Source organism: Marmota flaviventris, chromosome 9 (genome assembly GCF_047511675.1).
Source record: "Marmota flaviventris isolate mMarFla1 chromosome 9, mMarFla1.hap1, whole genome shotgun sequence".
Taxonomy (NCBI): domain Eukaryota; kingdom Metazoa; phylum Chordata; class Mammalia; order Rodentia; family Sciuridae; genus Marmota; species Marmota flaviventris.
This window is the reverse complement of record NC_092506.1, coordinates 74,497,628-74,525,529: the sequence shown is the minus strand read 5'-3', so window position 1 is coordinate 74,525,529 and position 27,902 is coordinate 74,497,628. Positions and strand designations below refer to the sequence as shown.

Sequence of the window (27,902 nt, the reverse complement as noted above, 5' to 3'; positions counted from 1 at the left end):
CGCATGTGTGAGGCACTGGGTTCGATCCTCAGTACCACATAAAAATAAGTAAAGATACTATATGTTCATCTACAACTAAAAAAAATTTTTAAAAATCAAACAAACTTAGATATGTAGGGATATTTAGAAAGAATTCTGGAAGGATGCATGCAAACTGTTAGGATAGTTTCAACTGAAAAGAGAAGAATGAAGAGGGAATTCAAGAGGTCATATAAATTTTTAAGAGATCTTAGTAATTTTTTATACAATTAACAAATTTCTTAGAAACAGGAAACTTACTTCTATAATTCTTTTTTTCACAGATTGATTAATGATAAACTTTGAATCAGAAAGAATTCAATCAGTTCATCTACTAAATAATTCAATAACATGCTCATGATTTTTACATTACATATATGGAAACATATATGTGTGTGTATGTGTGTGTGTGTGTGTGTATGTGTGTGTGTGTGTGTGTGTGTGTGTGTGTATGGAAATGTTAAAGAAAGTTGATATTGAGAATAAATTAAAGGGGGAGGCCTAATAAGCTTTGAGCATCTGAAGCAATTTTGAATAGCTGTTTCTGTTTCAACTGAGAAAAGGACAATAGGGAAATTGATTCACTTTTTGTCACAGAGATTAAAGATGTTTGAAGAAAATGACTTGACTCTACTTGTTATTAACAATTTAAATGTGCTGCCAACAGAGGTAGTGGAATTAAATGCTTTTAGATTCTTTAAAATTACAGATTTTAAGGAAAATTAGATAATTGATTTATTAATATGACTTGCAGCTGAGCATGCAATCCCAGGACCAGGAGCACTGGCATCATCTGGGAATTTGCTATTTGTAGCAGTTTATTAATAAGTGGGTACTTGAGAATTAATAAAGAGAAATATCTCCTATGATAACAAAAGTCTTTGTTTAGCATTGTTATCAGTGCTATTTTATTTCAGTGCTTTTCTAAAGCAGAAAATTAAAAATTAACACCTTTTTTAAAAAAAACATTAGGCCTACATTCTTTTAAGAAGGTGAAAGCTAAATCCAACTCACATTCATTCACACAGTTCTTCCTAGTCATTTAAATAGAATAGAAAACTATGAGGTAAAAGATAATCCAAAAGAAATAGACAGTAAATTCAGCAAAGTGATCAAAAACTTAACTTTAGTGATTATACAACTCTAAGAATTCCAATAACTTTACAAATTAAGCTTGCTATAATAAATTTTCCTTCATGTTTTATATCAGGAGAATTTGTGATGGTTTTCAAAAGTCAGGAAAAGAGTCTTGTCTTTCATTTAAAAACTTTCTGCAAGTATCTTAAAATGGCACTCGCAAGGACATATACCTGCAAAATTATAATTTGATATGAATTCAAAAAGCATTTTTTAACATTCAAGGAAGAAACAGAAGTTATGATAGCAATTGTGCTTCCAATATTAGAGCTTGAGGCTTTGGTGACAGATTAAAGAAATCAAATCTGATAAGCTTAATTGCTTTCTGTCATCTGAATTTTAATATCATTCTTATTCTGAATGTACCTATGGAGCTCAAAACCACTAAGGGCTGAATATTCAACTTAGTGATCAGATCATTTCAAAAAGCATTCCAGAGCAGCCAAGATTCAGAGATTCTGAGCTGCCATGAGGCCTGAGAATCCAAACCTGTATTTTCCTCCTCCATTTATTTTTCATTTTGGAATAACAGGAACATGATAAATAGCCAGTATTCAGTCACCATCAAGGCTTGACCAGTACAAAAGTTTTGTGATTGACAAGGGAATATAAAAAAGTGAGGAGACCAACTTCTTCCTTCCTCTATGGAAGATTCTTAACAGAGAAGACTGAACTTTTAGAACTTAAAAGCTTCTCCCATTTCTACTACTCACCTTGCAGGTAAATACCTTCCTGGTTCAGTGACTCAATCACACATTGGAAACAGAATTTTTCCTTAAAATTGATAATGATGGACAAAATACTGTTTTACTGTGGGATTCATCTGGGCTTTAATAGGGATGGTATAGGCCTAGACACTATATCAGGTTGAAAAATAAACCTCCAAATATGAATGTTTCATTTGCAGTTTGAAAGATAGGCACTGGAGTAATCTCAAATATTTCCAATTTTTGGCTGTAATACTTTTGGAAAATGTCTAGAGATTAGATGATGAAAGAGGAAAAGTACAATAAAATACAAATAATATTAGTATAATTTTCCTCTATACCTTTCTATTCAATTCAAAATTATCCATGGCAAGTAGGTTGAGACAGTGATTTTAAAATACCCTCTCCCCAAAATAAACAGAACATATAGTAAAATAAAATATTGATACTTCAAAATAAAATTAATATGGATTTATAATCAAATAGAATCTATGAAATCTATGTTCAAAATAAAATCAAGTTATGAACTAGTAATATATATTTCAAAAAAACTGCAAATTTAACTTTCATTCAAATTGAAAGGGAATGTATTATTAGCATGGAACTTCACAGGTACATTCTTGTATTGACAATTTGTATCTGACCATCTTTGACTTTTGAGTTTGAACAAAAATGCCCTAGACTTATATTTGAGAATATATTTGCAGCTTTATTCAGCTATAAATCACATATTAAACAACTCACTACTTAAACTGATTCAGCCAGTGGTTTTTATATTCACACACTTGTAAATACAATAACCGCAATTACTTCTGAATATTTTCATCCCTCCTAAAACAATAAACATTCCCAATAGTACTCATTCCTCATTTTTCCCAACAACCTTAGCCCTACACAATCATCAATATAATTTCTATCTCAATAAATTTGCCTGTTTGGGACATGAAATATAAATAGAATCATCTATCATCTTTACATCTCATATTTAAATAATAAAATGACTAATGCATTTTGAGTACTTACTATGCAATAGGCATTTAATACTCACACAACCTTCATTTAAAAGAAGAGCCATGAAGCACAGGGAGGCTAAGTAATTTACCCAAGATCTAAAATAAGTAAAATGAAGAAAGGATTTGAACCAAGATAGTTGAACCCCCATATCCTTAAACATCTCTGCTATACTATACTCTGTCCTTTGATTATCTCTAAGAAAACTTGATCAGTTGAAAATAATAGAAAAAAAAAGTTAGGCTTGAAAAGGACATAGTGTATTATAGCATTCCTCATAAATGGTAAACAAGCAGTTAAATTTAACTGTTTCAAATTTGAGCTTCTGTAGCAGAAAAAAACTAGTCAAGAACATTCTGTAACTAGTAATGTTTTTCCATAAACATGAAGAAGATATCTTAGCACATGAAAGAAGATTCCAGAACTTGAAATTATATGATGTTTGAAGTCATTCATTTAATCATATCTGTATTATCTTAATTATCAATAGTTTCTTAGTGAATACTGAAGATTGAGATAAGAATCCATACCAGTACTGCCATGAAGAACTATTGGAGTTTAAAGGAAATATAAAATTTAATTCAAAGACATTTATAATTTTGGTCTTCATTTGAAAAGATCCCTATTAAAGACTCCTTTAAGAAAATGGAAACAGCAAGCAACCTACATTTTGTAATAACAAACAGATCTTCAGGTCACATTTTTCAATAGATACCTGAAACACTAATGTATTCATTAGAAAGCTACAAAGTCCTTCCCAATTTTATAATTTACCAACCTGCTGATAATTAGTATATCTGGAAAAATAGTAAATTATAAGTACACTAAAGACCCAAAGAAGAGCTATTCTAGCTAAAAAGCAAACGTCTCCTTTGATGCCTCTGCTTCAAGTAATTGTTTACTCTTACCCAACCTCTCCACCTTTGCTCCATCCCCTACAGGCAGGAAATGAGACAGTCTGTTACATGGAAGAGGATCAAATGCTTGGCAGCTATTTGGCTATGAAAAGGTGCTTGCACATACTTTTAAAGGGTCACCTGCAGCTTTATTTAGTTTTGATATAATAATGGCACAATATTATGCCTAAAAAAATTAGATTATGAATGGGAAAAGATATCCTTTTTGGTTATATTCTTCACACATTTTAATCTTTCTAGATTTCTAAATTGACTTTTTGATGGGTAAACTAATATCTAGTCAAAAGTAAGGCTGACAAGAGAGAAGAGGATGGCAAAATCTTGCTGTTCTGCATTTCAGGCCAATACCTGAAAATTGCTCTCTGAACTGTCCTATTCCTGCCACGTCTCAAACAGCATGAATGTACCCTATACCTCCAATACCCCTTCTCCATTCCACTTACTGTGCTGCCCCCAAATTCCTCTAGTCAAAATGGTATCAGGGTGGGGAGGAGATACACAAGAAGAAAGAAAAATATATAAATAGCCATGAAAGGGACAGTCCCGGTTTAAACCATAAACCCAAACCCTAGGTTCCACAATTTGCAAGATTAGTCCTTTTTTTTTAATCCATTCTCTTCCTAAAAGCTCTAATCCTATTCATCTATCCATTTATTTCCCATTCCCCATGCTCTGAACTCTTGTGTCTAACATGATTTCTGTATAGTAACTCAGAAATAGATAATTCCCAATCATTGTGCTTTACCTCTAGCATACTGGACATCAATGTATTTTCCCAAATAAATATTACCATAAATATTGTTTTTCTACAAACAGTACCACTTCACCATGCTCCAAGTATGTTTTATAAATTCATTAATAGGTTAAATAACTTTTAAAGATAGGTTTAGGAACATATATACTGTTAAAAACCTTTATTTTCATTTGGGAATATATACTCTAAGTTTTTACAGCCACAAGAATTATTTCATGGGTGAGAACTTTCGAAAAGCCTTGATATTATTGAAAATAACAAATGAAATTCACATTCAGAAAATGGCCTAAACATATCATTTTGCTTCTATAAAAATGATGTTGCAGCAAGTCTTTGAAAATTAATTGATCACTTTTCACATGATAATGTACGATTAAATCCTTACTTTAGACAGTTACAAGTTCAGCTCATACTACCCCATACAAGTTACATTCATTATAAAATTATGGAGTTTTTTCTTTATCTGCACATAGTTATCTTAAAACCTGACAGGCAAAACATAAAAATAGATTCACCATAATTTTCTTAGTCTTGGAATACACTCACCAAATGAGCAGACTAATTTTCTGCAACAAAAAGTTCAAATTACACTTAATTGACTTGGTAATAAGCTTTGCATTATCAGAGGAAATGATTTAAAACATTTACGGTCCTAAGTTTTCTCACCTCTTTCATTTGTTCTAAGAAAAGCAACAATCCTAACAATCTCTATATTTCTTTTTTCACAGGACAAATTTTAGTTTTTAGAAAACTTATAGGTTTATTGCCAAAAATAAAAGTGCATCTTTTCATCTACTTTTATCTTCTGAGAAATACTGGTTTCACGTTTCCAAGTCTATTTTTATAAGTTATTTGCCTTTTAATAAAGACCAAATATTTAGGAAGCCAAAATATTATATTTTTCCACTTACTACCTCTTTTATCCATTAGTTCTGCTTCCCTTAAGCCACAGGCCTGAGGCTGCCAGGTTCAGCTTCCTCCTAATCATTTATCATTATGTCTTTCAGACAAGTCTAACAATCTACCCACATATGTTAATATTTTGGATCACCTTTTTGACTTCTCTATTCTCTTTCCCCTTCTCCAACTGGTAAATCTATCCTGCTTATGGAACCCTTTTACCCCCTTAAACTTTCTTATACTCTAGTCTTCTTATTCAAAGAGAGAGGAAAGAGAAGGGAGAGAGGAGAGAGGAGAGAGCGAGAGAAGAAAAACCCTCAGTCTTCTAATAACTTCTCTCTTGTGCTCCTTCAGTTTACTAAACTCTTTCGGCTTCCTCATCACAGATTTATTTCTTAATTCACTATCCCAATTCAACTACAGAAATTTCTCTCATAGGTTACCTTTGACCATTAGGTTGCTAAAGCAAAAAAAAAAAAAAAAAAAAAAAAAACTTCTTAACCCTTACTATACTAGGCTTAATTATAGCATTGATACTACAGATTATGCCTTCATTCCTGATATTTTCTATTTTTTATTAAATTTTTCTCCTATTTTAAAACAACAGCTATCACTGGATTTGACAAAGGGAACAAAGGGAAGGGTGGGATATAGGAATAGGAGAGACAGTAGAATGAATCAAACATAACTTCCCTTGTTCATATATGAATACATGACTAGTGAAACTCCGCATAATGCACAACCGCAAGAATGGGATCCTAATTAGAATAAGTTATAATGCATGTATGTATAATATGTTAAAGTACACTCTATTGTCATGTATATCTAAAAAGAACAAATTTCAAAAAGTCATTCTTTTCTTCTTTTTTATTGGTACATTATTATGTACATAATGGTGGAATGCTGTTACAATATTAGTACATGCATGCAATATAACAATATAATTTACTTAATATCCCTCACCAGTGCTTCCCCACTCCCTCCTTTCCTTTCACCTTCTGGTCCTCTTCCTCTACTCTACTGATCCTCCTTTGCTTTTCATGTGATCATACCTTGCCTTTCTTTTCCTTTTTCTTCTCTAGATTTCACATATGAGAGGAAACACATGATCCTTGACCTTTTGACTGTCTATTTTGCTTATTTCGGTTCCTAGTTCCATCTATTTTCCTACAAATGACATAATTTCATTTTTCTTTATGGCTGAATAAAACTCCGATTGTATATATACCACATTTTCTTCATCCATCTACTAATAGACAAGTAGGCTGGTTTTATATAGTTTGTCTAGTGTAAATAATGCTGCTATAAACATGGGTATGCATGTAGTATGAAGACTTTAATTCTTCAGGATAAATACCAAAGAGTGGCATAGCTGGGTCATGAAGTGATTCCATGCCTAGTTTTTTGAGGAACCTCCATACTGATTTCCAGAGTGGTTGTATTAATTTACACTCCTATCAACACTGTAAAAGTGTTTCTTTTTCTCCACATCCCCCTCCAGCATTTATTATTATTTGTATTCTTTTCTTTCCTCTTTTTTTAAAAATTTGTTTTAATTAGTTATACTTGACAGTAGAATGCATTTATGTACTTTGATATACATAGATGGAATATAATTTCTCATTTTTCTGAGTGTACATGTTCTAGAATCATATTGGTCATGCAGTCACACATATACATAAAGTAATAATGTCTGTTTCATTCTACTGTCTTTTCTATCCCCACATTCCTTCCCTTCCCCTCCTTTCGCTTCTCTCTGCCTAATCTAAGGTAATGATATTCTTCTCTAGTGCCCCCCACCTTATTGTAAATTAGCATCTGCATATTAGAGAAAACATCTGGCCTTTGGTGTTTTAGGATTGGCTTATTTCGCTTATCATGACATTCCCCAACTCCATCCATTTACTGGCAAATACCATAATTTCATTCCTTTTTAAAACTGAATAATATTCCATTGAATATATATATATATATCTCACATTTTCTTTATCTATTCATCTATTGAAGAAAACCTAGTTTGTTTCCATAGTTCAGTTATTGTGAATTGAGCTGCTATAAACATTGACATGGCTGCATTACTGTAGTATACTGATTTTAACTCCTTTGAGTATAAACCAAGGAGTGAGATAGCTGGGTCAAATGGTGGTTCCAATCCAAGTTTTCTGAGGAATCTCCATACTGCTTTCAATAGTGGTTGCACCAATTTGCAGTCGCATCAGCAATGTATGTGTGTACCTTTTTCCCTACAACCTCATCAACATTTATTGTTGCCTGTATTCTTGATGATTCCCATTCTGACTGGAGTGTCATGAAATCTTAATGTAGTTTTGATTTACATTTCTCTAATTGCTAGATATGTTGAATACTTTTCATATATTTGTTAATCAACTGTATTTCTTCTTCTGTGAAGTGTCTGTTCAATTCCTTAGCCCATTTATTGATTGGGTTATTTGGGGATTTTGGTATTAAAATTTTTAGTTCTTTATATATCCTAGAGATTAATGCTTTATCAGAGGTACATGTGGTAGATTTTCTCCCAATCTGTAGGTTCTCTCTTCACATTATTGATTGTTTGCTGAGAAGAAGCTTTTTAATTTGAATCCATCTTTTTAAGGAAGTCAGATCCTAGGCCAACATAGTGAAAATTTGGACCTACTTTTTCTTCTCTGAGGTGCAGGGTCTCTGTTCTAGTGCCTAAGTTGTTGATCCACTTTGAGTTGATTTTTGTGCAGGAGAGAGATAGATGTTTAATTTCATTTTACTACATATGGGTTTCCAGTTTTGCCATCACCATTTGTCGATTAGACTATCTTTCCTTCAGTGAATGTTTTTGGCACCTTTGACTAGTCTGACATAACCATATTTATGTGGGTTTGGCTCTGTGTCCTCAAGTCTATTTTGGTGCCAAAATCATGCCATTTTTGTTTCTACAGCTCTGTAGTATAGTTTAAGGTCTGGTATTAGGATACCTCCTGCTTCACTCTTCTTGCTAAAGATTGCTTTATTCTGAATCTCTCATTTTTCCAAATAATTAAGTTTATGATTGCTTTTTCTATTTCTATTAAGAATGTTATTGTGATTTTAATAGGGATTACATTAAATCTGTGGGATGCTTTTGGTAGTATGGTCATTTTGACAATATTAATTCTGCATATCTAGGAGAACATGGGAGAACATTTCATCTTCTGAGATTTTCTTCAATTATTTTCTTTAGTATTCCTAGTTTTCATTGTAGAGGTCTTTCACCTCTTTTGTTAGATTGATTCCCAGTTTTTTTTTTTTAAACTATTGTGAATGGAGTACTTTTCCTGATTTCTCTTTCAGTGGATTCACCACTGATGTATAGAAATGTATTTAATTTATGGGTATTGATTTTATATCCTGCTATTTTGCTGAATTCATTTATTAGTTCTAGAGTTTTCTGGTGGAATTTTTTGGATCTTCTAGATATAGAATCATGTCATCAGCAAATAGTGATAGTTTTGAGTTCATTTTTATCTATTTGTATCCCTTTAATTTTTTTCTTTTGTGTAATTGCTCTGGTTAGAGTTTCAAGGATGATGTTGAATAGAAGTGGTGAATAAGGACATCCTTGTCTTGTTCCAGTTTTTAGCAGGAATGCTTTCAATTTTTCCTCCATTTAGAATGATGCTGGCCTTGGGTTTAGCATATATACCATTTACAATGTTGAGATATGTTCCTATTATCCAAGGTTTCCTAGTGTTTTGAACTTGTAGGTGTGCTGTATTTTGTCAAATGCTTTTTCTGCATATATTGAGATCATAATATGATTCTTGTTTCTAAGTCTAGTAATATGATGAATTACGTTAATTGATTTCCATATGTTGAATCAACCCTGCATTTCTGGGATGAACCCCACTTGATCGTGGTGCACTCTTTTTTATATTTTTATGCAATTTGACAGAATTTTATTGAAAACTTTTGATTCTATGCTCATCAGAGATATTGGTCTGAAGTTTTCTTTCCTTGATATGTCTTTGTCTGGTTTTGGTATCAGGGTAATATTAGCCTCATAGAATGAGTTTGGAAGGGTTCCTTCCTTTTCTGTTTCATGGAATACATTGAGGAGTATTGGTGATAATTCTTCTTTGAAAGTCTTGTAGAACTCAGCTGAGAATCCATGTGGTCCTGGGCTTTACTTGGTTGGTAGGCTTTTGATGGCATTTTCTATTTCATTACTTGAAATTGATCTGTTTAAATCATGTATGACATCCTATTCAGTTTGAGTCTCTAGAAATTTGTCAATGTCTTCAATATTTTCTATTTTATTGGAATAGAAATTTTCACAATAGTTTCTAATTATCTTCTGTATTTCAGACATGTCCACTATAATATTTCTTCTTCATCTTGGATTTTAGCAATTTGAGTTTTCTCTCTTTTTTTCTTCATTAGCATGGCTGGAGTTTATCTATATTATTTTTTCAAAGAACACACTTTTTCTTTTGTCGATTTTTTCAATTGTTTCTTTTGTTTCTATTTCATTGATTTCAACTCTGGTTTTAATTATTTTCTGCCATCTACTGCTTTTAGTGATGATTTGTTCTTCTTTTTCTAGGGCTTTGAGATGTAGTGTTAAGGTATTTATTTGTTGAGTTTTTACTCTTTTAATGAATGTACTGAATGCAATAAACTTTTCTCTTAGTACTGCCCTCATAGCATCCTAGAGATTTTGATATGTTGTATCATTATTCTCATTTACCTCTAAGAATTCTTTTATTTCATTCTTGATTTCTTCTACTATCCATCCATACATATCCATTCAATAGTTTATAATTTAGTCTCCATTTGTTATAGTAGCTTGTATTTTTTATTTTATCATTGCTTTATAATTTCATTCCTTTGTAGTTTGATAGAATGCAGGGTATTATCTCTGTCTTTTTGTATTCACTAAGAGTTGGCATAAAATATCGTCTATTTTAGAGAGGGAGCCATGTGCTGCTGAGAAGAAAGTATATTCGCTCATTAGTGGATGAAATATTTGGTATATGTCTGTTAAGTCTGAATTATTGATTGTATTATTTAGTTCTATAGTTTCCTTATTTTTTGTTTGGAATATCTATCCAATAGTGAGAGAGTTTTGTTAAAGTCACCCCGTATTATTGAGTTGTGGTCTATTTAACTCTTGAAATTGAGAAGGGCTTATTTGATGTGCATAGATGCTCCATTGTTTGGGGCGTAAATATTTATAATTGTTATGTCCTGCTTATATATACTTCCCTTAAGAAGTATGAAATGTCCTTATCTGTCTCTTCAGATTAACTTTGATTTGAAGTCCACTATATCTGAAAATTGAAACCCCTGCTAGTTTACGCAATCCATATGAGTGATAAGTTTTTTCCAATTCTTTCACCTTCAGCCTGTGGATGTCTTTGCCCATGAGGTGAGTCTCTTGAAGACCGCATATTGTTGGGTCTTGCTTTTTAATCCAATTTGCCATTCTATATCTTTTGATTCATGTTTAAGCCGTTAATAATCACGGTTATTATTGAGATATGATTTGTATTCCCTGACATTTTGATTTATTTCTGGTTTTTAATTTGACTTAAGTTCCTCCTTTGGTTGACTATTCCTTTAGTGTTTTCACTTTTTATTTTCACTTCATCCTCATGGAATATTTTGTTGACAAAGTTCTGTAGTATAGGCTTTCTAGCTGTGAATTCTTTTCATTTTTGTTTATCATGGAAGGTTTTAACTTCATCTTTAAATCTGAAACTTAACTTTGCTGGACATACAATTCTTGAATGGCATCCATTTTCTTTCAGAGCTTGAAATATATTATTCCAGGACCTCCTAACTTTGAGGGTCTGGGTTGAGAATTCAGCCAAGATCCAAAATGCTTTCCCCCATAGGTAATTTGATTTTTTTCTCTCATGGCCTTTAAGATTTTATCTTTATTCTCTGTGTTAGTCATTCTCATTATAATGTTTTGTGGTGTGAGTCTGCTGTAATTTTGTACATTTGGGGTCCTATAAGCCTCTTGTATTTGATTTTTCCATTCCATTCTTTAGGTTTTGGAAATTTTCTGCTATTATATCATTGAAAAGAATGTGCATTCCTTTGGTTTTTATCTCTGCTCCTTCATTTATTCTAATAAATCTTAAATTTGGACTTTTCATTTTATTCCATAATTCTTGGATGTTCTATTTATGGTTTCTTACCATTTTCTCTGCCTGGTCAACTCTACCTTCAAGAATATATATTTTGTCTTCATTGTAGTCTGTTGCTGATGCTTTCTATTGAATTTACAATTTGGCTTAGTGATTCCTTCAGTTCGAGGATTTCTGCTTGTTTTTTTTTTTTTTCCACAATCTCTAACTCTTTATTGAAGTGATCTTTTACTGTCTATATCTTTTCTTTAATTCCACTCCTTATACTATCCTTTATTTCACAGATCAATTGAATTATGTACATTCTGAACTCCTTGGACATTTTTCTACTGTGTTGCTTCTGTTGTTGGTTTGTTTGGGGTGCTTTAATCCCTCGTATTTTCATGTTGTTCATGTGTTTTCCCATCTAGAAGTGTGGATCTAAGGCAGCACAAATCCTACCCTGTAGACCTATAGTATCCCTGAAATGTTTTCAGTGCCTTGCCAATAAGAATAGCACCTGGTGTACAAAATATAGAGACTTAAACCTAATAGCTCCCATTAAGACATCTACTGCTTTCTTGCATTGAACCAAAAATGATGAGTTCAATAACTATCTATAGCATAAACAGAAAATTTGTTAAAACGGTTTACAATTTCAAATGGTGGATGAGAGAATAGAACTACCATAGTATAGGATGTTCACAAGGGAAGAAGAGAGAACCTAGAAGCAAAAATTCACAGGAAGAGTGAAAGAGGGGCCAACAGAGATTGGCTCTTGGTCAGGGAAAAGTTGGAAAGAAAAATCTTAAGAAAACAGACAAGAGTGAGCAAGAATACAAAGAAAAAAATTTAAACATAAGAATACAATAAAAATGCAAAACACCATTCATATATCATTGTCCTCCACACACTGATGCATAAAAAACATCCTATTCCAAATATGGTAGAGATATTAGCAAATTGAAAAATAAGATAAATCTTGCTGGAGAGTCGACCTGTCTTCATCATTGTTCAAAATTTCTCAGCCCTGTTTCTGATGTCTCTTGGGATTGTCAGACCCAGATCAGCCCTTGAAGACCCATTCACTATCCCACCAATCTGGGTTCAGATACTTCAGGCTCAGCCATGCTGCAGTCCCAAGATCTCAATGTGCTCCTACTTGCAGAGAGACCACCAGGGATACACTCATGCAAAGGAGCAAACCCAAGATGCAGCAGCAAGACAAGGGTCACCAGCACTCCGAGCAGAAAGACCCCAAGCACCTATAAACAGGCAGGCACCCCCACACTGGACCTGCATGTCCCAGCCAGAGTCCCCAGATAGAGGCTCTTGTGGTGGTAAACCTGCTAGCACCCAGGCTCTGGCTGGTGTCCTAAAATGGATGCAGCCACATGCAATCTGGAGTCTCCCCCACAGCAGTCCTCTACACAGTGGTAGCAGTGGTAGTGGTGGTGATTGTTGGCAGCAGGAAGCAAGTCAGCAGCAGCGGTGGCAGTAGCGTTGCAGGCGGCAGCTGACTGGACAAGAGACCTCCATTCATCAGCGGCAGTGAACTCAGAGGTAGCCACAGAGGTAGCCCTGGCCCTGCTCAGAGAAAAGACCTCTGGGCATGGCAGCGGCATCTGTGTCAGTGGTGTCATTATTTGTATTCTTGATGACTGCCATTCTGACTCATGGGAGATGAAATCTCAGTGTAGTTTTGATTTGCATTTCCCTAATTGCTAATGATGTTGAATATTTTTTCATATATTTGTTGGCCATTTGTATCTCTTCTTTTGTGAAGTATCTGTTTAATTCACTTGTCCATTTATTAATTGGGTTATTTGTGAGTTTTGGTATAAAGTTTTTTGAGTTCTTTATGTATTCTAGATATTAATCGTCTGACAAAAGTGTAGCTAGCAAATATTTTCTCCCACATTGTAGGTACTCTCTTCATATTCCTAATCATTTTCTTTGCTGTGCAGAAGCTTTTTAAAAAATATTTTTTTAGTTGTTGATAGACAACTGAGAATTGAACCCAGTGCCTCACATGTGCTAGGCAATCACTCTACTGCTGAGCAACAACTCTAGCCCTGTGCATAAGCTTTTTAATTTGATGCCATCCCATTTATTAACTCTTGGTATGATTACATGAACTTTAGGGGTCACATTGACAAAATTATTGCCTATGCCTGTATGCTGGAGTGTTGACAGTATGTCTTCTTCTAAGAGTTGCATAGTTTCTGATCTAATTCTTAAATCTTTGATCGATTTTGATTTGATTTTTTATGCAGAGTGAGAGATAAGAGCCCAGTCTTATTCTTCTACACACAGATAGCCTTTTTAAACAAATGGTGCTGGGAAAACTGGTTATCTTTTCTCCAATATGTATTTTTGGCACTTTTGTCAAGGATCAGATGACTGTAGATATGTGAGTTTGTCTCTGTGTCATCTATTCTGTACCATTGGTCTATGTGTCTGTTTTTATGCCACTACCATGCCGCTTTTGTTACTATAGCTGTCTGGTATAATTTGAAATCAGGTATTGGGATATCTCCAGCATTTTCTTTTTGACTTGGAATTGCTTTTGCTGTTCTGGTTCTTTGATTTTTCCAAATGAATTATAGGACTAGAAAATAATTATCATTGTTCTTTACTTTTGCTAAGGTACCAATCACTGTGCTAGGCATTCATATGTATTAGCTATTTATTTTCACACTACTGGCTATTATTCTGTGAGCGCTTAAGTCAAAAGAGCTTTGTAAACAACAACAAAAAAAATAGAATGAAAAATATCCAAATATATCATATATATTAAGTATTATTTTAGGAAATATGTATTTTCACACAAAATAACATATATCTTATTTTGGGTCACATCTAAAAACATTTTAAAGACATTATATCTTATTTAATCCTTACAATTCAAATCAACCCATGAGGTAGGTAGGTATGGGGTGTGTGGGTGTGTGTGTTTAATGGTACTAGGGATTAAACCCACAGGGGCACATTGCCACTGAGCTACATACCCAGCCCATTTTTTTTTAAATAGCATCTCACTAAATTGCTGATACTGGCCTTGAACTTGTGAATATCCTGCCTCAGCCCCCAGAGTCCCCACAATTATAGGCATATACCATCATGCCCAGCTATACAGTTCATAATAAGGAAACTGAGGTTTAGAGAAATCATGTAATTTGTTCAAAGCCAAATGGCTATATGACAGCCAAGAATAGCCTCTTATCTTTATAAGATATTTATGTTGCCTTTTGCTACTACTCTGCCTCTCTTTCACTGATTATTTTCCCATAGCCTAGATTTCAAAGGGTCTCCAGTCCATCTTTGAACCTATTTAATCTTTTAATCTCCAAATTCTCACTATGGAATACTACCTACCTATAACATGGCTCAAACTATTTTCTATATGCTGGTAACTCCTAAATTTCTATGTCTGACTAAAATGTAATTCTTTAGCAGCAAACAACCAAATGACAGCTAAATTTCTCTATCTAAATGTATTAAAAGCATCACAATCTCACTAGTTGCAAATCCTGTACTCATTTCCATACATATTCTCTCTATTCTAATTTGCTTACAAAAAATTCTAGCATCTTTCATCTTCCTCATCCATGAAGCAACCCTCATATCTTAAATACACTCTTCACAATATTACCACCATGACCTTCACTTGGGTTGATAAGGTTTGCATATGATTTGTCCCCAAAGGTTCATGTATTGGAAGCTTGGGCTCCAGTGCGGCAAAGTGAGAGATAGTAAAACTTTTAGATAGTGGGATGCATTGGGGGGACTGCCTTCAAAAGGAATAAAAATAATTCTTGTGGGAAACCCAGCTAGTTTTCATGAGAAGGTCGTTATAAAAGAGAAAAGACCCCTTTCCTGCTTTCTCCATTCCTGTTTCACCATATGATCTTTCCCTTTTAAATGTAGCTCCAGTGTAATACCATCAGTCATATCACGAACCCACACAAGGGGCCCTCATTAGAGACCAAATCAATGAGGCTAGCCAATCTTAGACTTTCACCCCCAAAACTGTGAGCTAAATAAACCCCTTTTCCTAATATATTACTCAGCTTCAGATATGATGTTATAGCAACTGAAAACTGACTCAAAGAGAAGTAATCACACTTTTTCTACTGAATAATAAAAATATGATCTTCCTATGTCCTATCATGTGCTCCCTTCCAAATGTCCAATTCACTCTCATCATATTAATTTTTTTTGCAAATGATTTTTTAAATGAAATCTAATTATTTAGGGAAAATTCTCCCAAGAGGTCAAAGTTTTAAGCTCCAAATGTCATAAATATTTTAATGTTTTTAAAGAGGATTTTGGATATTTTAAAGCAATACTTTAAATAAAACTTACCTGATACTTAAATGACTTTCATTTAACTTAAATAAATGAGTAAAAGACCAAGATCTGAAGTTCTTTAGTTGCTGTTACAGTTTGTTCAAAGACACTAAGGTAAGCTTATACAAAGATATTCTATGACAATCACAAATGTCTTGAAATCAAAAAGCACATGTTTTCCAACCAATAAATAGTAACTACAAAAACTAAACCTATACCTTAAGGCTAATGAAATAGTTTATTATTTGTGCTTTCACAAAGAGCTGATTAGAAACCATCAGGTAACAGAAAAACACTATTTCTAAATATGCTTAAAAATGACAATAAACTGTCATTTGCACTGGTTTCTGACTAAAAATGCTGTACCTTTCCATGTTAACATCAGATTATGTAAGATATGTCCATTGTGAAACAGTCCGTTATGTATATAGATTAATGGCTATGACATGACTGAGCTTTTCAATCTATATTTTGAAATAAACTGTTGAAACTGTTGCCTTTGCAAAGGCTTTTGGGAAGAATGTCTAACTAGTAGTCATGAGGCTAGGATCAAAATTATTATATACTATAGGATACTATCTAGTTTAAACTAACAAAGAAATCATGCTGAATTACTTCCTTTCTCTAAAATATAGATATTTTTCATACCTATAGTTGAAAACAAAACCAACGATGCTTAAAAGCACTGCTTTTTTTTCTTTCAGTGAACAGGATTAAGTATAATATTTTCTCTTTGTGCTTTGTGTTGATTCTTCGTTTTCTCACATAAAAGAGAAAAATGTTAGTGGTCAAAAGAAAATTTCTTTTTTCCCTCCTAATTAATCCTAATTCAAGAAATATAATGAATCCTTTGGCTATTTTACTCGTAAATACATATTTGAAAGTTTAAAAAACTGCTTCAAGTAGTACATGAGACAAGATTTTCTACCAAATTTTCATGATCCTACTTGGCCTGCATTGATCGTGATAGACAATACCCTAAAGTACAGTCATGACAAAAGAATGCTTAATGATAAGATAACTTAACAAGGAGGCAGCAACACCCAAAAGAATGTTCACTGGGATGGTACAAAGAGCCTTCTTTCAAAGGGTCTTCAAAATATGTGCATCCTGAGTTATACCCTAATTCCTAAAAGACTACAGCAAGTACTTTATGGCTATACTGCTGCAAGCCAGCTGGCTAAAAAGTGTAACAGAACTAGAGCTCTCTCTCACACACTACCTTTCCCCAGCTCAAGCCTGTGAGGTGATCTCAGAATTCCATTTGCACAATCTTTTTTTTTTTCCTCATGTATGGATTAAAAGCTATTAAAAGCTATTCAAGAGTAAAATATTTCATTTCACATTTGGTTAACCATAGTTTTCAACACCAAAAACATCGTGTTGCTTTTTAAATAAACTTGCAATATAACCACCATAGCCAAGGAACATACTCGGAAAATACTCAAGGAACTATTTCTTCCAGTTCTTTCTTTAAAAAAAAAATAAAACTGGTACATTTTTTCTGTTTTGAAAGGGGTCTCATTTCAATTTTTCCCATTTATATATTTGGATAAAACCATAAGTTGGCTCTTCAAACATACAATTTTTCTCTTATACTCTTGCCAAAAAAGGTTACAATAAAAGGAGTCTTGGGGTCAATATCATGATATTTAAGTATTCAATTTTATGCAATTAAATTGAAAATAATTATTAACAATTGAATAAATGTGTCCACAAATATCTGTACTTATAATAAAATTTAATTAAGAATAAAATATTCCAATGCATTTGGACTAGCTAAATGTTATTGTATAATGTTTGTTCATTCCAAACACAAGTTAGAGTTCAGAAAAACATATAACATTGTTTTGTTTGGTTATAATACTTTGTAAATGGTTTTATTTTACCATTCATCAAACCTCTTTTGTTGAGTTATTCAAACTAACTTTTGCCAAGAACACTAAGAATTTGGTGATAGTGCTTCTTTTAGAAGAAAAACAACCCCTTTCCTCAGAAAATTGAAAGTGTTTATCTTGGCACTTAAACCTTGCATTGAGCCTTCTGGAAAGTATTTTAAACTGTTGTTTTTAACCCAGACTTTATGACTGAAACAGGAAAAGGTTCTGTAGCTCTGCACCAAAACACATATTTATAGGGTTGATTTTCTTTCTACACCAAAAATACGAGGTTGATGGCAGCAACTTTCAAAATGTAATTTCCTAGAACCATGCTACAAATTGGTCATTTATCAGTGAATTCAACACATGATTTGTTTTAAAACCTCAAAACCATCTTATGACAAAGAAATACCAAACATTAAAGCATATATGTTGTCTTTCAGTGTCACAGTTTCATTTAAATGCCTGTTCTCGTACGTATTTTGACAAAAAGAAAATTTATTTGATGTTGTTCTTTCCTCCTGTGCATGTCAACAAGAGTCAAATTTCTAACTTTGCAATTCTTATAATTTCATTTTTCCCAGCAGGTATGCTATATCTTCAGACTATGCAAATAAACATATAAAAATAAACTATGTGAACTTTCTATAACATTTCCCTACTAATACATGTGAATACAATCATAAATTGTTTGTAAACTAATGGAATAAAACAGTCATTGTTCCTAAACCTCCGAACCTACTCGTAAGTCAAAAATATAAGAAAGGGACCATAGTCTGCATATGGTATAATAGTCCAGTGTAACAGTATAGCATATATGAAGATACAGTAAAAATAATAAACAGATTAGAACTTTTCCAGCTAGAGGTGGGAGAGCACCTGCCTAGCCTCCACAAGGCCCTACATTCACCGCAGCACTAAGGGGAAAAAAATTCAGAGACAACCAGATAGCTCCAATAATTTTTTCAGTTACTAGTAACTGATATAAAATACTATGTATCCCATTACCAATCCTTTGCAAGTCAAATCCTCCCAACTTTGAATGTTTATACCTTTTCCTCTAACACACTGGCTGTCTCTTTACCAAAATAAAAACAACATCATCATCATTTTGTACTTACATATAACATTTTCAAAATCAAAGTAATTTTGAATTATGTCATCGGGATTCATCAAATATATATTGATCAAATATAAGATGTTCTGGTAAGAAACCAGTGGTTGAAAAATGTTGGCAGGCTCAAATATTTCATTATTTTTAAAGAAAAGATAAATATATCTACCAAATATATGATTAAAACCCATAACTGCCTTTGTTAATTAAGTATAAATTATAAACTTAAAAGCCTGGGGATTTTTGCTGTGGTTGAACACTGCATAGATCCAAGAAAATCAAAAAAGATTTATTTAAATAAGGGAGAGATAAATGGGAATTAACTGGTATCACTGAAGATGAAGGTTGTGATTAAGGAGTAGACTCACTCTAATCAAAAATTATATTTCATATTGCTATGGTTATACAAAGATGACAGATAGTCTTCTTATTAGCATTCATAACTTGAAACACTCTGACACTCCTCCCACAGTCCTAAGATTTCTAGTCCTCAGAGTTCCAATTAAAGTACAACTTTAAACTTAGAGACAAATTTAATATTTATAGAGTATGATTAATGTGTTAAGGTACCTTCGCAGAAGGCTTAGCTAGAACCCTACTGCCACTTTTTTCCCATTTAAATTTAAAATATTGATTGCTAGAACCCTACTGTCACTTTTTTCTCATTTAAATATAAAATATTGATTGTTTTTATAAGGAAAGTGAAGAATATCTAAAAGCAAACAAAAATTCATTTATTGGGATTTGAGTACTAATTAATTGACATATTCTATTTTCTAAGATGAGCCTACATGGAGAATGGGGGGAAAAACAAAATCTTTCTTCCCCCGCTTCTCTTTTATCAGTCAAAACGGAGTAGGTATTTATCCATTACCAGCCCTGGGAAAAAAGGTCACTTGTGGGGGCCAATTTTTTAGGGCCTATTTTGAGTTTCATGGTTGACAAAAACATTACAAAGCCATACTATTTTTGGTATTAAAATAAATATATATAACACAACATACCTGAAAAAGAACATGTACATGGCTGCTGTTATGCAGAACAAAAGGACCTACAATAAGGAGAAAATAGATTAGTTGCAAAAGAACACTGACATCATCATTTGTGTGACTTAGAAAAAGAAAATATCCATTATTAAAATTTGTGCCTGAAACAACAAAATGATATATAAAACTAGTCATGCATATGTTATACTCTCAATCTTTCAAATAAACTATATTAAGACAATAATAAACTAATTATATAGATAATTATAAATATACACATTATGTACAATTGTCTCTCCATACCCTTAAGGGATTAGTTCTAAGCACAGCCCACCCACCACTAACTTTACCCCCACAAGGACCAAAATTTATGAATGCTTAAGTCCCTTATATGTATTGGCATATAATCTACACATATCCTGTGCATACTTTAAATCATCTCTACATTACGTATCACAATTAATACAACAATAGAAGTTAGGCTTTACTGTTTAAACAATAAGGAAAGATAAATGTCTATTCATCTTTGTTACAGATGCAGGTTTTTTTCTAAATATTTTCAATCAGTGGTTGCTTGAATCCACAGATACAAAACTCAACAATAGAAAAGGTAGACTGTTTGTGTATGTGTGTGCATATGTATGTATGTATGTATGGTTCACACACAAATATAAACACACACACACACACACACACACACACATACACACATTATATTAACTGCATAGAAGTGTTAACAGGGTTCCAAAAATGAATGGGCATTTTTTTAACTTGTCTATTAAAATACTTGAAGAAGCAATTAACTTCAAAAGTGGGATAATGGCTTTAATACATTCAAGTCAATGTATGTCAGAAAGCCTATTAACTTCTATATCAAGACAATCAAAAATAAAATACAGTTCAGCAGACAGCTAATTCTTATTAATAAGAAAACCTCATTAAAATACAATCATCCTTGTAGTGTGCTGTTTTTAAGTCCTTTAGGTATAGACCAAGGAGTGGGATAGCTGGGTCAAATGGTGGCTCCATCCCCAGTTTTCCAAGGATTCTCCATACTGCTCTTCAGATTGGCTGCACCAATTTGGAGTACCACCAGCAATGTAAGAGTGTGCCTTTCCCCCCACATCCTTGCCAACACTTACTATTGTTTGTATTCTTAATATCTGCCATTCATATTGGAGTGTGATGAAATCGTAGTTTTGATTTGCATTTCCCTAATTGCTAGAGATGTTGAACATTTTTTCATGTATTTGTTGACTGATTGTAGATATTCTGAGAAGTGTCTGTTCAATACTTGGCCCATTTATTAATTGGGTTATTTGGTTTTTGGTGTTAAAATTTTTGAGTTCTTTATATATCCTAGAGATTAATGCTCTATCTGATGTGCATGTGGTAAAAATTTGTTCCCAATTAGTAGGCTCTCTGTTCACCTCTCTGATTCTTACTTTTGCTGAGAAGAAGCTTTTTAGCTTGAGTCCATCCCATTTATTGATTCTTGATATTAATTCTTACACTATAGAAGTCTTATTAAGCAAGTTTGGACCTAATCGGACATGATGGAGATTTGAGTCTACTTTTTTTTTTTTCCTAATAGACTCAGTGTCTCTGGTTTAATTCCTAGATCCTTGTCCACTTTGAATTGAGTTTTGTGCATGGTGAGAGACAGGTGTTTAATTTCATTTTGTTGCATATGGATTTCCAGTTTTCCCAGCACCATTTGTTAAAGAGGCTATATGTTTCCCATTGTACGTTTTTGGCAACTTTGTCAAATATAAAATAACTGTAATTATGTGGGTTAGTCTCTGTGTCCTCTATTCTGTACCACTGGTCTATAAGTTTTGTTGCCAACATCATGTTCTTTTTGTTACTATTGCTCTGTAGTATAGTTTAAGGTCTGGTATAGTGATGCCACCTGCTTCACTCTTCTTGCTAAGGATTGTTTTAGCTATTCTGGGTCTCTTATTTTTCCAGATGAATTTCATGACTGACTGCTTTTTCTATTTCTATGAGGAATGTCATTGGGATTTTGATTGGAATTGCATTAAATCTGTATAGTGGTTTTGGTATTATGATCATTTTGACAATATTAATTCTGCCTATCCAAGAACAAGGTAGATCTTTCCATCTTCTAAGGTCTTCTTTAATTTCTTTCTTTAGCATTCTGTAGTTTTCATTGTAGAAGACTTTCACCTCTTTCATTAAGTTGATTCCCAAGTATTTTATTTATTTATTTATTTTGATGCTATTGTAAATGGCATAGTTTTCCTTGTTTCCCTTTCAGAGGATTTGTCACTGATATATAGAAAGGCCTTTGATTTATGGGTGTTGATTTTGCATCCTGCTACATTGCTGAATTCTTTTACTAGTTCTAGAAGTTTTCTGGTGAAATTTTTTGGTCTTCTAGGTATAAAATCATATCATTGGCAAACAGTGCTAATTTGAGTTCTTCTTTACCTATCCATATCCCTTTAATTTCTTTAGTCTGTCTAGTTGCTCTGGCCAGTGTTTCAAGACAGCCACATCAATGTTTATAGCAGCACAATTCACAATAGCTAAACTGTGGAACCAAATTAGATATCCTTCAGTAGATGAATGGATAAAGAAAATGTAGTATATATACACAATGGAATATTAGTTCAGCAATAAAAATGAATAAAATCATGGCATTTGAAAGAAAATGGATGGAGCTGGAGAATATAAGTGAAATGAGCCAATCCCAAAAAAATCAAATGCCAAATGATTTAAGGATACTGATTCATAATATGCTGTGTGTGGGGGGGAGCATTAAATGAATTCTAGATAGGGGGCAAAGGGGAAAAGGGGAGGGAGAGGAAGAGAGGGGGTATAGGGGTAGGAAGATGGTGGAATGCGATGGTCATCATTACCCTAAGTACATATATGAAGACAGGAAGAATGTGACTCTACTTTGTGTATAATATATGGGATATATATATATATATATATATATATATATATATATATATATACATATACATATATATATAATATATTATAAATTATATATAAAATCATCCCTTATAAAATACATATTACCTATTAAAAAATTCCATTCCTCTAAAAGCAAGTATATGAACAACAACAAACCTGGATTAAAGAAGCATTCCTCAGAATTGTCATACTACAACACACTAAGGTGATATATGGGAGGAATCCAGAACCCTAGTCTTACACCAACAAAATAGATCTCTATAAAAAAAACTGTCTTTAAGTCACAAAAGAATCACGAAGCTGTAAAATGCATTCTTATTTAAACAGTGTTAATTAAATAGAAGGATTATCAATAGCTTCACATCATAGGCAAATAATAAATGAACAATCTTTCAGTTGTAAAATGCTGACCACAATGACAGCAAAAATGAAAATGGTATCAAACAGTGTTTTGCTATTTCCAACACAAATAATCTCTATTCAACTTGAAGAAAGTTTAACAGTTTAGTTATTACAAATCAAGCTTGTCATGTTGCTATTTGCAACACAAATAATCTCTACTCAACTTGAAGAAAGTGTAACAATTTAGCTATTACAAATCAAGCTTGTCAATTTGGCCATCTTAGCTTAAGATAAGCATTATAAATAGAACCTGCATGACTTAGAGATATACACCCAGGCAAAAGAACATGGGTATTAATTAATACTAAAAAAGTATTTATATACCAATTATATACTATATATAAACTTTCTCTGATAAATGCAGATGCTCACTCTTCTATCTTCCCTTCTCCCTAAACTTTTTCTAGTTCTTCCCATTGCTTTAAAAAACAACCTATTCATGATACCTAAAGATTATTATACTCTTTTAGAAACCTCAGGCATATGAATTATTTTTGTTATTCATTAATCAATTATAATGTCACATCAAGTGAGTCTGTTTACTGGTTATGATTTACTGGCCTAAACCCAGATTATGAAACTCAATTTTTATTTCCTTTTATTCTATCCACTTTGGGTAATGTCAAACTACCCAGATGGTCAGTGGTTTGTACTTTCCCTGCATCAGTCAATGTTGCCCTGAAATAACCCATTCAAAAGCCTCCCAATAATCTTCCCCAAATTATCTTCTCTAAAGAATATATTCAAAGTCTTCTTCCCTTGAATTGTCACTATGCTCTGTGCTTACATTAAACTGATAATTATCTTTACAAATGATATATTTGAAACTGGGGGTAAATGTGCAAGAACACAAACTCTGGAAATAGATTTGAATACTTTCTGTGTGACTCTGTATGTTTTCCATGATTTCTCAAAGATTTAGATCCTTCATCTATAATTTGAGAATAATATCTCACTTTGTTAATGGAAATAATCAATGAGATGACACTTGTAAAAGTATCATCTATACAGTAAATTATTTTTGTTTTGTTACTGAACTGATCTAAAGTCCTCGCCCAAAGATATAACTCTGGAAGTAAATTATTTTCAAATAGGCAGCCCTCTTGAAAATTATCAAATCTCTAATAATTGGAGTTCTTTTATATACATAGAAGAAAATCAAGACATAAAAAATTGTAGAAGCAATGAATTAAATCTAAGATACATTAAAGTATAAGTGATCAATTCATTCCATAAAATATTTATTGAATACCTACTATGTGCTAGGCAGTTATCTAAAACTTGCAACAGTATATAATATGAATTAAGTCCTTCCTCTTATGAAACTTATCTTCTATTCATATGTGATAGGTTAGGAAGGAAAAAAAGCAGTATGTTAGTATTGGAGGAAAATGAGATAAGATAAAAAAATAGAAGAATAAGGGACTAAATAATGCTATTTTATACACAGTGGCAAGGAAGCCAAGATGTGTTAATTGCTCACATCATGGGAATCAGGAAGCAAAGAGGGTGGGGGCAGTGGCTGCACTGTGTTTCACCTGTTAAAGGTTCCACCATCTCTCAATGGCATCACAGACTGGCAACTAAGCCTTTTAATGCATGGGATTTTCAGGGGCATTCTAGATTCAACCTATAGCACTAAGTAAGGTTTTTAAATTATTTTAAATTAATTCTGCTAGTATATTAATCATTTTGGTCTCAATAAAGTACTTCTCCAAAATAAATGTAAAGTTGCAGTTAGAAATGAAAAAATATTTTGTTTTTCAAATTACAGAATTTTACAGCTAAAAGGAACCTTAAAATAAACCAGAACATCTCTTTTCAAATCAAAAAACTTAGATTCTAAGAAGGTAAGTGATATGTCCATGTCTAGCAGGCTAGCCTCACCTTGAATTTTTTCATTAAATAAATATTTAAAAAGCAGTTACTGTGCATCTGTTAGATACAGAGAATATTTAAGTATAATTCTGACCCTCAAAAAACTTACTAGGTACTACTTCACAATTCAGTACAGTAGCTACTGGACATCTGTGGCTATTTAAATGCCTTAATAGCTTTTATTGAGCCATAACTGACATAAAGTGTACAATTTTGAAAGTTTTGACATAAATATGCACCTGTAAAATCATCATCATAATCAAGAATGTATTATACAACAAAAATATTTATAGCATTCTCTCATTATTTGTCTGACAGCAATCCTAGATCTCTTTTATTTAGTATTAATTTTCTTTTATTTTTTTAACTGATTAGGATTATTAAATGTGTATATTGCTTACAAGCAGCATATAGTTGTCTCTTCCTTTTTCTTATCCTGAAAATTTCTGCCTCTCAATTGGGATATTTAGATTACTTTTATTTAATGCAGTTAGTGGAATGTTTAGATTTAAATCTATCACCTTATTATTAATTTTTCTATTTACCTCACTTTTGTTTCTTTTTTACTCCATTTTTGTACTCCATTTGAATTTGTCTAATGATTCCATTTTCCCTTCTTTGTTGGGATAGTTTAATGTCTGTTTTAACATTTATAGCACACAACTATAAATTGCTATGGTCTGCAGTCAAATGACAACTGTGCCACTTAACACAGTATAAATATCTTATAAGAGTGTATTTTCATTTCTCCTGACAATTGTGCTATTGTTGCCATCCATTGTCTGTGTGTGTGTGTGTGTGTTTTGGGGGTAAGGGTATAGTCAGTAAGTTTACTACTACATTTTACTCACTTTTCATTGAAAATATATGGCTGAAATTCTTTTCCACTTAATTGTGAAAGATACCTTTGCTAAGTATAAAATTCTAGGTGGATGTATTTCTTTTTTCAGTAGTTCAGAGATTTCACTCTAATATATCTTCATAATTTGACTATTATTGTTGTGCCTTGAGGTAACCCTTGTCATGTTTATTGTACTAAGATTCCATTTAGCTTCTTGGAACTGTGAGTTTACAACTTTCATTAAATTTAAAAACTTTTAGCTGAGAATTCATCTAATGTTTTTATCCTCCTTACTCTCTTTCAGAAACTTCGAGTCACCTGAAATTTTCCACAACTCACAATTAATAATCATTATTCTATTTTAAAAACAACTTTCTTTTCTATATTTAATTCTGCATCATTTCTATTGAAACATCTTCACTAAAACTTTCTTATGCAATGTGTATCTACCATTAATGCTAGTCAGTAAACTTTGCATCTCATACATTGTAATTTTATTCTTTAGAAGTCTAATTTGGGGTTTTATTTTATCTTCTGTGTCTCTATTTAACTTTTGGACACTACAGGATTTAGTTTTAATAACTCTTTTTAATGTCCTTGCCTGTTAAATCTAACACCTTTGTCAGTTCTAGTTTGACATTAATTGACAGATCTATCTCATTATGAGTTAAATTATTTGATGTCTTAAATGGTAATATTTTATTTGATGTTAGGCATTCTGAATTTTACCTTGATGGGAAATGGATATTTCGGTGTTCCCATAAATCTTCTTAAGCTTTATTCTGGAACACAATTAAATTACTTGAAAACAGCTTAATTCTTTTAAGGAATTGCTTTTAAGATATTCAGGAGGGTCTGTAGTAATGCTCAATCTAGGAGCACTACTATTACCTGTTACTGAGATAAGAACTTACCTAATGCCACATGATTCTTTGCAATTTTCCAGTACGGTGGGTTCATAGAAACAGAAAGTAGTCCTACCCTTATTTAAGTGCCAGTCATTCCATTAAGAACCTATAATCCTTTAGGTTGGTTTTTGACTTATTCTGGGGGTAGTTTCCTCATACACATTCTAATCTGTAATAAACTGAGTACTTTTCTCTCTATTTCTCTGTTCTGTGAACTCTTTCCAGCATGGTCTGCCCACACGTTTCTCAACTGAGAAAGTCTTCTGGACTTTGTGCAAGTGATTCCTTTTTGATTCATGCTTAAAAATTCTCTCAAGGATCAAACCCAGTGCCTCACACATGCTAGGCAAGTAAACCAGAATAATAATAGGCTCATTTCATTCATTTTCATGTCTCAGGGAATCCCTGGCCTTCAGTGCTTAATGTCTAAATTCTTACAAACCACAGTTTCATGTATTTTGTCCTTTTTTTTTTTTTAACTGCTCAGATGCTTAAATTGGGAAAGTAAATTCAATCACTGTTAGGAAATCTTGTCCAGAAGCAGTTATTTAAGTTTAAATTAAATATTAAAATTGAGTTCCTCATTCACACTATCCATATATCAACGGACATACGTGGTAGTGTTTATCATAGAACAGGTATAGATCATCTTCATCACTATAAAAGGTTCTACTGGACATCTCTACCTAGGGAACAATATTTTACTGTGTTGTAAAAGTGTTTGTTACAGCACTTTACATAATTTAACTCTGGTTGTAAAGTATGTGTTTGCACATGGTTATCTTTATACATCACAACATTTTCATATTCTGTGCAACTCAACACTAAAAATATTTCATTTGTTCATTTGTAGAAATAATGCATGCTATTACATATGTTATAAGGATTAAATGCTATGACAAAACATACAAAAAGCCTAATAGAGTGACAAGTACATTGTAGATGTTCAATAATTGGTACCTATTCACAATAAATAATTTCTCTATAATTCCAAACCACATAAGCATTATAAAATATACTTAAATGAGTAATTTTAAAAA

General features: G+C 32.6%; 1 protein-coding gene across 7 annotated transcripts in view; it reads right to left on the bottom strand.

The window, feature by feature from the left end:
• The window catches only part of Tmem135 (transmembrane protein 135), a 258,724-nt gene that overhangs the window by 73,870 nt on the left and 156,952 nt on the right, over positions 1-27,902 (bottom strand). For all 7 annotated transcript variants that reach the window (XM_071616587.1, XM_071616588.1, XM_071616590.1 and 4 more), the window contains one exon: positions 19,903-19,949. In XM_071616587.1, the coding sequence (XP_071472688.1) occupies positions 19,903-19,949 (47 nt within the window). The remainder of the gene's footprint in view (positions 1-19,902; positions 19,950-27,902) is intronic.